This window comes from Myotis myotis, unplaced genomic scaffold (assembly GCF_014108235.1).
Source record: "Myotis myotis isolate mMyoMyo1 unplaced genomic scaffold, mMyoMyo1.p scaffold_m19_p_11, whole genome shotgun sequence".
Classification (NCBI taxonomy): Eukaryota; Metazoa; Chordata; class Mammalia; order Chiroptera; family Vespertilionidae; genus Myotis; species Myotis myotis.
In genome coordinates, this window is record NW_023416315.1 from 16,368,427 (window position 1) to 16,385,572 (window position 17,146).

General features: G+C 37.5%; 1 protein-coding gene across 1 annotated transcript in view; it reads right to left on the minus strand.

The window, feature by feature from the left end:
* Positions 1-17,146, minus strand: part of MAGI2 (membrane associated guanylate kinase, WW and PDZ domain containing 2) — a 1,152,561-nt gene that overhangs the window by 145,997 nt on the left and 989,418 nt on the right. The window contains exons 12-14 of the mRNA XM_036327675.1: positions 15,162-15,351; positions 6,850-6,891; positions 169-260 (exon numbers count right to left, since the gene is read on the minus strand). Of these exons, the coding sequence (XP_036183568.1) occupies positions 169-260; positions 6,850-6,891; positions 15,162-15,351 (324 nt within the window). The remainder of the gene's footprint in view (positions 1-168; positions 261-6,849; positions 6,892-15,161; positions 15,352-17,146) is intronic.

A 17,146-nucleotide genomic window follows, 5' to 3' on the forward strand; every position in this document is an offset into this window, starting at 1 on the left:
CACTGGCATATTCTGAGAACTTAAATACCAAAAAAACTCCCCAAACCTCAATGCTTTTATGTGCATCTTAAAAAATTTCCTTTCAGATGTCATTCACAGTGATAGTTCCTCTGATGCACACATACACAATATAGCCCAAAGAGTGGACATAAAGAAGATTCAACTTACAGGCTGTCCAGGCTCATCTCCTCCGAGAATTCTGAAGCCAAATCCAGACTCCATCCTACGAAGATGAACATCCAGCTCCTTATAGTCTGGACCTGGCATAAAGGAGATCCCATGAGTACTGAATCCTGCCTCCTCCCCACCCCCCGACGGACTGAACACACCAATGATAAAGTAATTTTGTGGCTATGATTAATGCATGGAGAATAAAAAAAGTATGGAACCAAAAAGTGGGTATTCCAAAATTAGTCAGTCTGAATTAACAGTGACCAGCCAAGGCAGAAAGAGCACACAAATTTTCTGGGTGAAAAAAAAAATGATGCCTCTATCATTCTTTATTTTTCTGAGAGCATTCAGATTATCCTTAAGATTGGCTGTCACTTTGAGCATGTTTACTCTGACTCGAATGATTATTTTAGAAATATGAGAGAACAGATGGCAACATCTTGGAACTACCTAATAAAGTTTACCTAGTAATTGACTAATATTTGTTTATAACTTGATGCATTCAGTTTAGTGTGTGTGTGTGTGGGGGGGGGGAAGGGGGACAGAGAACGGGTTATAAAATAATGCCTAGCAAAAGTCATTTCTTTTAAAATTGTAGCAGTTAGAAAATGTAGAATTTAAACTTTTCTGTATTGAGGTTTGAGTAAAGTTTTTATTTTCTGACTAACTCCTTCAGGTTTTTTAAAATTCAGGGGTAGAAATTCACCTAGTTCTAAGTGGACTCTTAACCTTCAAACATTTTGACATGTGGAAGCCATTAGTAGATTCACTATTGACTTCATTAGTGGCTTCAGAGTAAACTACAAGAGGATACTTTTTTGCAGTTAGCTGAAAGAATAGAAATATACTGAAAAATAAGCTGGGAAACTCTCTCGAATGTCTTTTTTTTTTCCAACTCTATAATAAATAAACTAAAACTACAAGAAATCTTTTGACTATTTAAATATAATTTATGCTTTTCCCCATCCCCTGGACCTTTGAACCTTCCTCAGGGTTCAAACCTTCCTCACGACCGAGTTGTACATACATACTTTCATGGTCACTGTTAGGATGTCAATGGATGAGCAGCAACTGTGGGGAACACTTCATGCCATCCTTGGCTTAAGAAGTATTTAGTGATCTCTGGCCTTAATAGTTTAAAGGAGATATCAGAACTTAATATTTGATAGAAGCAAATATTAAGTTAAACTCTCCTCGCTTAAACAGGATGGTTTTGGAAATTGGGGTGAGATTTCAGAGAATCCTTTCGGGATAGGAAGCTATGTCTGGACCACTCAGTAGTCATAAGACAAGTTAAGACAAGTTAAGACAAGACTTAACGACTAAGAAAAAACTCAAAGAAGACTAACCAATTGGATCTCCACATCCATGAGTCATCCCTTATGAATTGTATAATCATTCATATTTTAAAGATGAGATAACTGAAGAGAATTTAATTCCTATTAAATAGTTAGAGCTGGGTGATAAAAGGTAAAAAAATAAACTTTGCCCTACACTATACAATTCACAATTGACTTTTGAACTCAGTTTATCCTGGGATCTATAATATCACATATGAAGTCACATGTTGCGGTGTGTGCTAAGCTTTTGGGACTCTGGAGGCAGGTGGAGCAGCCCTGCACAATCACAGCAGAAACCTGTACGTCTCCCAAGAGAGGAAGAAAGGCCAGAGGAGAAAGGAAGATGACAGATTATGTCAAATCCCTGTTCAAACCTCTAAAAGTTGGTTGTGATATGATTGCTCCCAGCAATCTCCTCTTTCAGTTACTTTTAGCTTAGAGGACTCTAGATTATGTATACATAAAAAATTCAAAGAGAGCATGACATATTTTTGGCACTTAAAATAGTAGAACTAGAATGTATTTAACCAGAACATTCAATCTATTCTCATAAATATTCTCATTTTTGCATCGCTGGTGAGTATGGTAAGTGGGAAATTGTTCCTCTAGTAGCTTCAGCACTAATCTACATAGCATGAGGAACTGTAAGAGTATAAGAGGAGTTAATTGTGTGATTCATTTTATTTACTAAATAAAACTTTCCCCAAGCAAATGCGGAAATTATGAAAATCCCAGTAATGAAAGGGAGTTGTCTTATGTTAGAGAATGCTGTGATTCCCGACCCACTGGAAAGCTTTTCCTAAGTAAATGATTCTGTTTTTTTTTCAGTAGAAAAATGTAGATGTTAGGTAGTTAATTTTATTTAACTCTGAAGAACAGAAGTGAGTGGGGTGTCCATCCTCCTCCTATTTTTTGTGTGCACATTTTGGTGACATTAGCATCTTCTGATTGTTGCTCTTTCACTTTGATTTCAAACATATGGTGATATGTGTCAACCATGTCATCTCCACCCTCTGGTTTACCAAGCAGAAGAGGGCCAGCTCATGGCACACGAGCAAGCAGAGAGAGGACAAAAGAGACCCATTAGAAAAGCGTGCCAGCAGATGTGCTTTATTTTCTATTTCTTTGTTAATTTTGAACACAGACTCAGAGCCTGCAGGGCACGGAAACTTTAGAGAAATAGTCAACTGGAAAAAAAGTTTCAATGATAGATTGTGCCTTAAAGCAGTAGTATTTTTCTTTTGTAGGGAAAATAAGAACTTTTAGAAAGATAATTTTTCTTTGGTTTATCCCTCTACCCCCCAATTTGAGTCTGCCTTTAGAAAAATAACTACAATTACGTGCACAAGGCTGGGCGACATTACTCTTTTTCCTTCCTGCTTTGTTAGCTCTCTGGAAAGTTCATGATGTTTTTGATATTTTCCTTTAGTTGCTCTTCTGGCCTGATGTCATGTTTAAAATGATGTTATGCTTCATCTCTTCTGTTAATGTAAAAACTTAATGCAAAGAAATCCAAGGGCCAACTCTTCACTCCATTGGGACAGGATTTAACAACCACCACACCTCCCCTTGGTTGAACTGAAAACCGTGCACCTAGAAGGTTGTTAGATGAAGGGGTCTGGCGGGCACCTAGTGGGACCTCAGTCACTTTGGATGTCATTCAACCGTGCCCCCACTAACATCCTTTTTTTCTTGTCTACTTTCTTATTTATTCCATTTCCATGCTCTTCTCTTTTTTTACCTTTTTCCTCAGCTCTTTTTACAGAACCGTCAGGGATACTCTCAAGATGAGGCAGGGGTTGTGAAGAAATGGACTAAGGAGAGGCAAAATACTCTTTGGACATTGGTGTGGAACGGCCAGGCATGGCCAGTGTTGTTCTGCCTTAGAAGCCAGGGCCAGGGTCCTCGGGCATTATGAAATAAAGCAGCTTAAGATACTCATCTAAGATACCTGACCACCGTGGAAAACTATAGGAATGGAATTTACAAGTCCGGATTTATCCTGGGCTCCCACTAATATTGAAAAAGCAAACACATTCAAAAGTAGCAAATGGTGGTCACATCCAGGTATCAAGACAACTTTCCTCATAATAAAGTAGAATTTCAAAGCTGATTATTTCCCACTAAGACTCCAGGAAGGTGTCAATGTTATATATACCTTGGTCTAGATTTTGAAAGATAGGGCTTTGTGCACAATTTTAGGGAAAAGGATGGGTGACTAAACACAACTGATTAATTTTATGAATGACTCAAGCTTCAAAATGCAAAGAACAGCATTTTTTATGGATTAATTTGGCACATGGGATGCTGCTGTAAACATGTCAATTAAATTTTGGTACTTGAATCCCCTTTCGTGTTTTAATTAAAGCATAAGTACCACGAGCTTATTATCAGTTTGGCACAGAGACTGAATTCATTCAATTTTTCCTTCTGGAAAGAACATTAATTTTTTGGCATTTCTTTGTGAAGAGGTCTAGGGAAGAAAGTACGAGGATGGAATCAGGAATCATAGGTGCTTATTAAGTTGTCTCTGGCTGCTGGGTTTCCAATGCGCTCCAAACGCAGAATGAGTTAAACAGGAATTAAATAGTTTCTATTGCTCGAGTATAACATTACCAGATAAGTAGCTAACACATTTTTTTCTTAAAAGAATCCCTTCCCTTTACTTTTCCCCTTTATACCTTTGGTACTGTGAATGTGATGAGATATATTTCCGCTGTAGTAGAAGGCATCTCCTACTCTAGTTAGTTCTCTCCCTCATCCTTCAAATAAACTCAGATGTCCCCATCCTAAATACCTGCTACTTACCTACCCATTTCTCTCTGGGAAGAGTAGTCCTTATTGGATTGTTCACTCCCTCATCTTCACTCTCTCATTTCTGACTTACTCCTGCCAGTCTGGTTTCTGCTCTTTTGGCATTACTGAACTGCTATCTTTAAGGCCACTGATGATGTCCTAATGACTGAATTGAATGGCCATTTTCTCTTTCCTCATTCTGATTGATTTCTGTGCCTCATTTGATACACCCTTTAGAACCCCTGATTTCTTTTTAAAATTTTTATAAGAGTTTGTGTCAAACTGATGACATGCCAGGAAGTAAGATCTCAAATGCTTCCATCCTAATTTTTTTTAAAATTTCTAAACAAGGAAAGTTTTCCTTCTGGAAATGATTTATACCCTTATTTTCTGTGATATTCCATGCCCTGGCTCTCCTGTCTTTGGATGGAGCTCTCCATTCAAAGGTCCTGGCTATGAATTCATTGTTTCTCACTAACATTCTTAGTGATGACAAAATGGTCCTTGTCTATCTATAGTATTCTATTGTGTATAGCCTATAGAAGTTGCCAAATAAATGTTTCTTGAATTTAATTGTTTAAGATACCAATCTAGCAGACCCCATAAACCAGAGTATTATTCTACTCTGAAGTTATCACTTAGCTTCAAAAATACATTATTTAGGAATTCCTATTACCAATTTTGCCTCTGTACCTAAGCATCTTATGCAGCTGAAGTTAACAAAATACCTCACAATTATGATAAATATGTCTGAGTCAAAAATCATGACACAGAATTGGATAAAGGAAATTTTATAAATGTGAGCAGTACTCTAGGAGATTTATTTATTTTGGATTCAGTCATAATTTTCCAGAATATTTTGATAACTTGTGTGGACATTTAACAAAATATTTGGATTGGTTATCTTCTTGAAAATCTGTCTTGCATATACTCAACTACACTATAATTCTCTTTTAAGTAACTTGTATCTTTTGAAATGTAAAAATAGTATTTTGCACATACATCAAGGTAATCTAAACTATTAGGTGGCCCTTCCCTTCCTTCTTTTGTTTTTAAATAAAGTACTTTCAGAAGCTGAGATTTTTAAAGAAACGTGCCTGCTGTGGCTAGGGCACTGAGATTTAGAATCTCAAATTAAGTCCTGATTTCATTTTGCAACTGTAATTACTAGGTCTCATTTTCCCTCTAGGCATAAGATATTCTTAAAAATTATAAGGCTTTTCCCGTCAGCATATAAGAATAATCATGCTATAAAAATTTTCAGACCAAGATAAGCAAATATTTGAGGACATTATTTGAGGACAAAATGCTAAGCAGTATCGTCCATATTTTCTACATATCCAAAAAAATGACATGGAAACTTACAGAATGAAATGATCTCGAGCACATATATTCTCCAGGGGGGTGTTAGAACATGCTGAGATGGATAATGAGCTGTCATCATGGAAACACTCTAGAGATGTGTGCTGTGAGCCTACAGACCTGAAATAGTACTATTATTATAAAACGCTCTTTTCTGCAATTGTTTCAGTGTTCTGGCTTTCAATCCAGTGCTCTAATCAGCTGTTCAAAGCACTTCTTAGGAATAAAAAAATCTGAATCTTCCTTTTCTTTCTTCATTTCCACAATAACATTAAATATTTTAGCCCAAACCAAATTGGGAAGTATTTTCAGAATGGTTAGGTCAAATTTTTTTTCCTTTTAAGTAAATTTATTATCACTAACAGCTCTTATACTTGAAATTATAATATTCTAATCTAACTTAAAAACGATTGAAATGTAGCATTTTATAATTGGAATGGTTAAAAAATTAAATTTATATAGATATTTAACTGATGTGAAAATAATTTCATTCTATTAGCAAAATTTTTAATAAGTTCTTTGAAAATGTCTAAATTGCAGATCTCTTTACATATTCTAGCTTCTTATTTATATGTATTTAGACTAGGGATTTCCAATATAAATAAAATGTAGTCAATATAAGTAATTAAAAAACTTCTAGTAGCCACATTTTAAAAAGCAAATCAAAACAGGTACAATAAAACGTAATAATATTTTTAAACCTAATATAGTCAAAATATTATTTAAGCCTTAATCAATATAAAATAATTGAGATATACATTTCTGTATTTTTTTTGTACTGTATTTGAAATCTGGTGTAGACTTGACACACATCTTACAGCATATTCAAACTCAGAGTAGACACATTTCAAATGCCCAATAGCCACATGTGGCTAGAAGCTACGGCATGGATCTAGTCAGTCTGGTGGCCTTGTCACCTGCTTTTTAATCTTGCCTTTAACTAAAGCATTTTATGAAATAAATGAGTAAATATGACTGTTTTCTTCTTTTTTATTTCCTTGACAGTCATGTAGGCTCACCTTGATGAGACCTACTTTCTATCTTAAATACATGCTTTTGTAGGCGGATAAAATTAGCACAGTGATTACATACTAATTAACCGATACTGCTCAGAAGAATGATTTGTTACACAAAATGGAAGACATCATTCACAGGACTGTGAGAACTGGAGGATACTTGCCAGAGGAATCCATTCGAAAACTGGTCCTTGTTGGCACTTGTTCTGGATGGGAAAAGGGGGAATTAAAATCGAAACTCATTTATGGCATTTTAAAATTCATCTTTACTTTCTTTTTGTTGATATTATGTCTCACCCCCAATTTGTGCTCATGTTTAATGATTATTTTTTCCTCTAAAATCTATGGGAATTAGTGGACAGATTTACTGTTTTATGTATATGAACATGTCTATAAATGTATTTATTTTACATGCATGTAAAATAGAAAAACCTGAATTCCTTTAGATCAAAATGGAAAAAAGATTACCATTTCCAAATACCAACCTTTGATTCTCATTATAAGAATGCTTATTTGAAAGTAAAGTCAATCCAGAATCCAAAATATATGCAACAAATACAGGTCTTTTAAAATCATGTTATGATATTGTGACATCAACTACGTATTATAATTAAAAGTGGAAAATTGAATCAATGACTGTGATGATTTATGTATACCGGTCCAGATATTTTGATATTTACTCTGGAGAGTTGAACTTATGTATCAGTAATTGAGTTAAATTGGTTTATTTTAGCAATAGAGATTGCTCATGGGAATTATGATGTCTATGCTACATATAAATTCATGAACATGAGTATACAATATTAGAACACACTTTGAAATATATACACACACATATGAAGCACTAATATTATGTCATTACATTTAAAAGATATTTAAAATAAGACCAAATTCTGATTACTTACTAATTAAACTTCGTTTATTTCAAATAGAGTTCTACACTACTCAACAAAGAAATGGAAAGGGAAGCCTCTTGCGGGTGCTGATAGGGTTGGAGTCCTTACGTGTTTGACGTGTTCCCCGCTGGACCCTGCGCAGCTAGTCTCAGGCAGGATGATCACACCTGCCAGGCAGTCTGTGTTTTCACAGCAAAGGCACATTAGTTGTCTAGCAGAATTGTTTTTTTTTTTAAATCTCCATGTTTAGTGTGACTGCTTAGGTCAGGATTATAAATTGAGAAATGTACTTTCATCAAAAGAGAGAGCAGTATCAGGAGACTGCTACCACTAAACACTTCCATTAGTTGTAAACCTGACATTTTATATTATCATAATCTCACTAGGACCTACTTGTCATCCAGCAATTACACTCAGTTTACTTCAGCCCTGATGGTCTCATATTTATTCATGAAAGTTCTTTCAGTTACATCGTCAACTTGTGCTACCAACAAAATGCTTTGACATACTAAATAACTTTCAATCAAGGACTCATTTTAGAGTTTACTTCACACATTATTCCCCCTCCCATTGTCTTCTGTCTGATTCCAGGAGCATTAAGTTTTGAACACTGAATGAAATAAATTTATAAGCTACTGGATTGGATCTAGTTTTTAAAATACGTGTGAAAAATGTGTCCCCAACCTAACTTTTATTTAACTATTTATTACTTAACTCATATCATAGTAACTTTCTTTATTAAAAGGAACCTGTTAGAAAAGTAAATATTACCATAGTTATTTGCAAAGCTACCTGAAAATATTATCTTTGAAATTAGATTTCCAAATTAAAATCTACATATTAAAAATGGCAAAGACAGCTTAACTGAAGTTACTGATCTTCTTTATCAATATATTATAACTATAAAATGATACATAATGTGATATATCAGAAACTCCAGCTGAAAGGCAAATTTGTTACACAGATCAAACCATAATATAAATTATATTAAAGACGGCAATAACGATTTTCCCTTGGGGCAAAGGTATATGAAATTAACCTTCATAGTACAGTTCAGGACATTTTAAATGATAATATTATTAATTTTTCATAGTTTATTTATGATTCTCATGTTAAAGTCACTGGTAAAAGTGTCTTATCATTTGCAGGTCATCTTATTTAAATATTTCAATAGCACTCCAGAGGGCATTTGTGGGTGGTACTTTAAGGCCATCGGACACCAGCAAGGTCCGGGCAGATGAGGCAGGCTTGATGCAGCAGTACTAGACCTGAGGATGTTCCCTAGGAAGGTCAGGTAGCCTTCTATAATTACTCATTGGCTGCCTGTAGCTGTGGCATCCATAAGTTTATCAAAATCTTTCCAAACCTATTGATATGTCCAGTGTGACCATATTAGGTATTTAATTATAAAGGCAAAGAAGACTGGAGACAGGTAGGCTCCAGCAGAAGGCTTGTACAGGATTTGGAGCTCCGGTTGTGAGCACTGTGCATCACGTGCCTCTACCTGGTGTCACGTGGCTGTCCCCATCAGTTTCCACTTAGTGTTTCCAGGGCTGTGCTGTGGGGGATAGTATTTTTATACTGCCTCCTCTTTCCAGGTGGTTCTGCTCTTAGCATGGGAGACTATGCTAACTACAACCCTTGCTCAGTAATGACAAAGAAAGAGCTGCAGAAAAATTGATGGTTTAGAAATTCAACCGCCCATTTGCGATTAGCCATGAATTATATGAGCATTATAATATTGAAACATGAAAATTCCACAATGAACAATGAACCACAAAAGAGCAGAATAAAAACCGTAGATGTGAAAAGCACAATTGTCCATTTTTGATTGGCTACAATTTATAATTTCATGTCAAGTAGAGCACTAAAATACAGTCTGCTCCTCCATTATGCTCTTTAATGGCCTGCGGTTACTTTAGATTGCCACCTTTGGTGTGAGCCTTACCGCCTGTTATGGGGCAATGCTTCCTAATTTATGGAAAGAAAAAGTGATGGTGTGAGCTCCCTTTGAAGAAATTCCAGAGGCATTTCTATTTCAAAGAGGTCATACTCTAAGGCACATTATACCATACGGATCCCTGACGTTTTTATGATCTTACATCTGAATGATGTCTTACTGCAAAGGAGTATGGACATGTTGTACCTCATAAATTGTTTACTTATAATAACTAAGGTTCAATGTGAAGAGAAAAAAGTTTGTAAAACTTCAGTCATAACTCAAGTTGGGTTCATGCCAAGGTGTAGATCCGTGAGGGTAGAGTTTCAGGGAATAGGGATTGTCCTTTGCCTCTTTCTGTTTTCATCTGCTTGTCTGCTCCAGCTTCTGAGCCCACAGTGAGGAGGATGCCCAAGAAATGGCCTCATGAACTGAGGATGAGACAAACCTTGAGAATAAGCCTGGCTTAAAGAAAACTGACGCAACAGGACAAGGTCCTCATTCCTAAATCCCCTTCATTAGCATGATCAAAACTTTATTGTGTAAGATTACAAAGTCATTTTCTTTGGGAAGCGCTCTGTATTCCCTTGCTTGGCAATAAAGAGAGGAGTCATGATATCCATCTACTGCAGTTATGTAGGTATAATTTTTCCTAGGGTCAGGAAGACAGACAAAATTAAGCCCGATTGGTCCTGTGATGATTGTGATGTTGAATCTGACTTATTCTCTGTGATAAGAATAAGAAGTCCATGACATAGTACTTGAATGTATGAAGCCCTGCTCCCTATTTCCTCTACTTAGTTTGCCATTCTCTGTATTTGTACATGTGTACAATTTTCTGCATATGGGAGGAGTTGGCTGGGAGTTTGGCTACTAACAAGTCATCAAGTAAGTCTTTTACTTCAAATTAGGGGTAAAACATGTATGGGCAAAAATTCAGTCCACCAAATAAGGTAACTTGAAAGAAATTATTTATCAGAGTAGGTATTAAAATTTTTATTCATGGTCTGTACACTTAGATATATGCTTTTCTTGGACAGTAATGATGTCTATTTCTTTAATAGATGATGTGCTAAAAGGAAGCCATATAATTTGTCATTCAAATAAGGACAACCTGGTGAGTGAAAGGAGAGCTATTAGTAATTATGCCAGGACAACACAGGGCAGGACTGTTCTAAACAAACTGTACTCTCATGGGTGAGCAGGCCGTTATAAAATGTTTATCATATCAGAAACATGTGGTTGAAGCGATGACGCAATCATAGAGAGAAAGAATGGCAGCAGGAGGAGAGCAGTGAGGGCTTCAAGGTTAGCCATGGTGTAAATAGCCCAACATTCAGAATGTTAGCACACAAACCAAGAAAATGCAAGCCCTTCCTCTTGTGATTGCAGAGAAAATTAAACTCCTTCTTTCATGAGATCCATGGGGAAAGGACAGAGGAGGTAGAAGTATAAAATAGCATGGCTTATGCCGTAAGTCAGCAGGGACTAGTTTCCTTTGCTTTCAATTTTAAAATTGAAAAGTAATGGGGACAGCAAGAAGTCAATTATCAGGAGAGGCTAAAACCAGAAAAAAGTGACATTTATCTAAAAGTCTTGAGTAGAGAAGGGGGTGGGAAGATTTTTGCTCTTTTCTAGGAATTGCTGGTAATGCCAGAGGTTCAATGCTTAAATAATTAACACAAAATTCCAGAAACCCCATTGGTCAAAACTTGTTTTAGGATTTTTTTGGGGAGGTCATAATTCTTTTATATGGAATGACGTTGGTACAAAAAATTCTTTTTGCACAGCTTCTCCAATAAAGACTAACTAGATTTTTTATAATTAAAAGATATTTAATAAGGGACATTCTTTGGATTAAATATGGATTAAATATCAATTTTGCACATGAAATGAGAAATTATTGGTCTAATTATCTAATTGTATTGAAACTATTGTCTATATTTACTACACGATTTCGCATGTTAAAATACTGATATTATTTGCTGTGTTGTGTAATGCAGTCTCTTTCAGAAATTGTTTTCCTATGATTTTCTTTGTCTCCCAATTTCACTGTGAGCTTTGTATGAGCAGAGATGCTTTCTCATGGTTGTCCTCTTGTGGGTGCCCAGCAGAGTTCTAGATACATGCTGAGTGGCTCATGCTTTCTTGTTGATGGATGTGGAGCCTGAAGGTGCCACCTCTGGTTACTCGGCCTGATGTTCTTCCAGGTGGAAGAATCTTCCTTCTTTTTTCAGTCCCACCTCCTCAAGAGAAGGCCTCATGGAGATGGGAGGTGTTTGTCGCTTTCTTCTATAAGCGTGGACTTGTCATGTTCTGTTTCATGGGATACCAGTATCCTATGGTTGTCGTTGTTGGTTTAAAATCACTACATTTCCCCCTAGGAATACATTTTTATTAAGATGTCCTGTGCCTGCACATTAAAATGTCAGCATAATCTAATTATGAGCCAAACGAGGCACAGCAGCATCTACATCACTTGATAAGTTTCCATCATTTGCAGGGGATGGGTGACTTGGATCCAAACACTTCTTGACAGCCGTGATACAACAAACATTTGTAGCTCTGTACAGCAGAAGCTCGTGGGTGGAGGTGCCTCCTTTTATTCAGTTGCTGCAACCCAGTTTTGAATGTGAATTCCAAAAATCTCTGTAGCTTTGGATCTGGTTGCAAAGGAGGATACCATGAGATCACTACAGGCCAGGGAAAATGTCAAAGGACTTGGTTTAGATAGCATTGGTCAGGATTCCTTTCCATTCTTTCCCCGGTCCCACTGATTTTTCACTCAGAAAAAAAGCCCAGGGACACAAAAATACATAGATACATACCTAAATATGATGCATGTGATTCAAAGGAATAAGAAGAGGAGTGGTTCACAATCAATATTTTGAATATGGGCCTTTTGTGTGGATGCATACATCTCATGATCATTTTAAAAAAAAAACTATTTGAGGATGGTGAGAAGTAGACTGAGTTTTCCCCCATTCATTAAAAAAAAAAATTGGGGGGTATTTTCTAAATATTTAAATGAGAGAATGAAACTTTTTCATGGTTGGAAACCGGAAGTGAATGGAGGCCAAGGGCTGGTTCGTTCTTTCAAGACATTTGCATGTCCACAAGCAGAGTAGACAGATCAGCTGTCCAGAGACTAGAGCAAGTGGTACCACGCTTCGCTTTTGTTTTTGTTTCCTTATTCTTCAGGGTAAAGCTTTCTAACCTTGCCATGGGCTCTGTGTTTCATTCACACCCCATTTAGTGTTATGAAATAACGTGATAGAAAAGGATGGGAAAGAAAATGAGCTCGCCCTCTTTTGACTTCCTAAGAATTGTGACCCTGAAAACATTGCTGTAACCTTAGAAACATTAGAGAGATTGGTGATAACAAGAAGTGTGGGGGGGGCGGGGCATGAGCACAGTGGCAGCAGCAGTGACATAGGAGGGGCGCTGATGGGGGCAGAGGGCACAAGGTGGGGAATCAGGATGTTTGTTGTTCCTGTGGCTGTGGAGCCGTGGGGATAAAGTGCTCCCATAGGAAGACTGGAAAAGAAAGGGCAGGTTAAGGTAGACTGGTTTGCTTGGTTTATTACAGGTGAGGAGCAGAAAGGCAATGAACAGAAACAGCATTGCAGCGGCTAGATAAAGAAATCAGAATTCTTTCTGGGTTGAAAAGAAGGTCATGACAATTTCGGCTTGGAAAATAAGGGACACAACAGTATTAGGGCACCATAAAAAGAAGATGGAATAAATACCAACATTGCTTTTGCCCTGGATAATAAAGCCTTGCATTGGTTTGGAAACTGCAAAAGGATGGAAGCAGATGACTAATGAAGGGACAAAAACAGGCAGAAGCATTTCTGGATGCTTCCTAAATGTAATAAAAAAACTGAACAGCCCTGGCCGTTGTGCCTCAGTTGGTTGGAGCGTCATGCCGAGAACCAAAAGGCCACAGGTTCAATTCCTGGTCAGGGCACATGCCGAGGTTGAGGGTTCCATCTCCAGTTGGGTGTGTACAGGTGGCAACCGATTGATGTTTCTCTCTTGTATCTATGTTTTTCTCTCCCCCTCTTTCTTCCTCTCTCTCTCTCTCTCTCTCAAATTAAAGCACTAAACAAGCCACGGGCTCAGAGTGAGATTTTAATCCTGCAATGCATTCCTACCTTCCCTGTTAGAACTTCTGCTGTGTCCTGGTCTCCATTTCTTTATACTCATTCTTTTTATTTCCTCAAACTTGTGAGAGCAAGGCATATTACTCATTTTTTATATCTCCCCACCGTGCCGAGAGTAAAGTATTCAATGAATACTTGGTTACTGAAGCATAAAAGGTATTAAGAACTGTCCTGAAATCTTTTCAATTTTTTTTCAGTTTAATGAACATTAATACTCTGAAATTATACCCTATACTATCTAGCTAAAAGTAACTACTTTCTTCTTACTCTATCACTGCAAAGTCATTCTAACTACATAATCCTTCAAAGGCATTTCAGTTGTTTATCCAAAAGAGGAAGAATGAAATACATAGCCAATTATTTAAAAAATTTGATGAAAATAATTGCTCAATGGCCTGCTGTCCTAACTATTTTACCCACCAAAATTACTTTTACAAAGAGTTGAAGAGGAGGGGGAGAAGGTATTATGTCTACTTTCCCCCTACCAGCTGGGTGCATAATTCTTGGCCCCTGTGCTCATCAAAGAGCAAGCAGACTTGAGCTCCTCTGAGATCACACACAATTTAAAACTTGCTATTCATGCTTCAGTGATAAAGTTGGAAGGAAGACACTGGCAGAACAGCGAATCAAAGGAAATCAGTAGACCGTAAATAAGAGCACCAGGGACCAAACCCATTCCACTAGGCTAGGCTTCTCGATCCATCTACTCATGCTCATATTATGCTGTGTCTTTCCCTCACAGATTGTACATTCGTGCCCTTCAGATTCCTGTCCTCTAACATTTGGCAGAGATGACCTGTTAGAGATGGTGGAAAGAGGCACGAGGAATGCATATGCAATATTAAAAACTTTTGTTGTCTAATATTTATAAAGTGCAATGAAATAATTTCAGAGGACCTTCAAATAGGATGTCAAGTGCACACACGATTAATTTGTTTTATGGCTGAACTTTCAAACGGGCTCCACTGCATTAAATGAGAAGACAAGCCTCTGGTAGAAATAATTGGCACCTGGCTCGGGGCTGCTTTTGAAACCATTCCTTTCATGTTTGTGCGATGGAAGGATTTGGTTAACATTTGCTCCCAGCCCCAAATTCTCCAGTGCCTGCATTCTAGGCTCCAAGAAAAATGTAAACTTCAGACTCAAGATCAGATTAAACATGAAAATCCCCAGCATTTCTTATTATTTGGTGCAAACAAAACTAGCAACCTCTTTCGCCCCCTTCCCCATCCCAAAGACATTCCTCATTTTCCTCAGTGGGAATGGTAAATAAAATTTAACCAAAAGCTATAAGTTTTTTCTAGAGTTGACAGCTTTTTTTTAAAGAGACGTTTAGATCAGCTGGCCCTACTTTTGAGACATAATTTGAATTTCAAAACATAAAATCACACCAGATCATTTCAGCCTCAGTATAACTCCTAGCAGGGCTTCAGCTATTATTCATGTAACCCTTGTTTTAGGTGGCTTTCACTTACGCCTACTTTCATAAATGGCTCTAGATTTCTCGTAGAGCTCATATGGGTCAGGCTTCCTGGGGTCAAAGGCCTCTGTTGAGTCAGGAAAGGAGCTCCTGTGAAGAGCGGGTGGGAAGGGCAGGTTCTGTGGTATGGCCGGAGCAGATAAACTCGTCTGAGGACTGCCTTGATTCTCCCATCGGTCCATGATCTGGAAAGTGAAAAAGAATAGAGAGAATGATGGACATATTCTTTCTTGCTGTTTCCTTTGTTACGTACAACAATCCTCACCTTTAAGTTAGACTTTCTTGCCCTGTGGACTTTTCTCCCATGAAACATTTTAAATCTTTGGTACAAGTGCCTTGAGAGAAAGGATTCTATGTCTGTACAATAAAGTAGCAGTTATAAATACAAGTGGTGCCTGAATTTTGAATGCAAACTTATATAACCTTGTCACCTGTAGGCTGGTAATTTTCAGCAAATCACTTAATCTCTCTGAGTCTGTTTTCCCCCTATAAAATAAAAGTAACATGCATCTCAAGATAATTTACGTGCAAGTACTGAGGAGTATATCGAACTGTTCCTTTTCTAATATGGACCCAATGCATGACACTATTTTTACCGAAACAGAAGAAGATAAAATAGTCTGCACATGTTCTTTTGACAGCTATACATATCCCAACAATCTCCTATTTTTGAACATTCAGTTACTTTCCTTACAGTTTATAATAATATAACCATCCGGGATTTTTGAATTGTTCAAAGTCTTCTATGAAAAAAACACACACAAAAAACACACACCAAAGTCTTCTATGAAGCTTCATTTACATCTGCTAGTTTCTTCTCCCAAATATGGCTGCAGTTACTGCCACCACAATTTATTAAAGGACTATGGGAAACTTGCCAGTTTCCTATGTTCTTTGATACACAGTAACTTCTTTAATCCTCACCACAACCTTGTGAGGCAGATAAAGCAGGGACTAACGGCCTTTTATCAAGGAAAAAGCCAGGTTCACTGAGATCACCTATCGGCACAACCAACTTCACCTTCATTCAATGGTCAACTGATTCCTCATTCAAACTTACCTTCTACTTTCCTGCTTTGTGTAAAAATTAGACTAGGTACTCTCTTGCCTAAAATTCTGCATCGGGTCAGCATGGTCCTCAGGAGAAAGGCCAAACTCCCTAATAGGAAGTTAGTGGCTCACCATGACCCAGATTCTGATATTTTTCTTGTATCTGCTGATGGTCTCTCCTCTCATTTCCTTTGGGTTCTCTCCTGCCTGTGAACCTTTGCACACTTTCTTAATTTCTCCTTCTACCTGCAATGTTCATCATTTTTTCTGCTCTTCCAAATCCCTTCTTCATTTTATCTGGCCAGTAGATTCAGATGAGGCATCTCCTCTTGTAGGAGATGTTCGCTGACCATTCCTGATCTGGTTACATGTCCCTCCTGGGCGTTCTCACAGCACTCTCTCCTACCCTCATACCACTCATCATGCCCAACTGTAATTGCACATCTCCTCAAATAGATCATGTTGGGGGAAGAGCCTGCAGGGGGATGCAGATTTTCTCATTGTTATATTACAACACAGAGTAAGCCAGAAAATGTTTAGTCAAAAAATATGGCCATTTGTTCTTTTTTCAAAACCAGTTTTGATGCACACTATTTTAAGTTTGACAGAATTATAACTCTGTCCCCTGCTGACAGCCCTGCTTTTGTTTTCACGCTGGTTGTATTTTAGTGAGGGCTTCGATGCCAGCTCTCACCTATCAGTGATAAATATTTTAAATATGTGAGACACCATGTCCTGTACAGGTCACAGTGTAGCACAAAGGTTCCTGTGATCTGCTCACCTAACTTGGACCGTGGCAGGGGCCAGGTGAGCCAGCAAATTAGGAAAGAAATGGGTTACCAAACTCCTTTCAACAAATAAGGTTGGTAAGATTGGTGCTATGATCTAAATGTTTGTGTCTCCCCAAAATTCATATGTTGAAATTCTAAT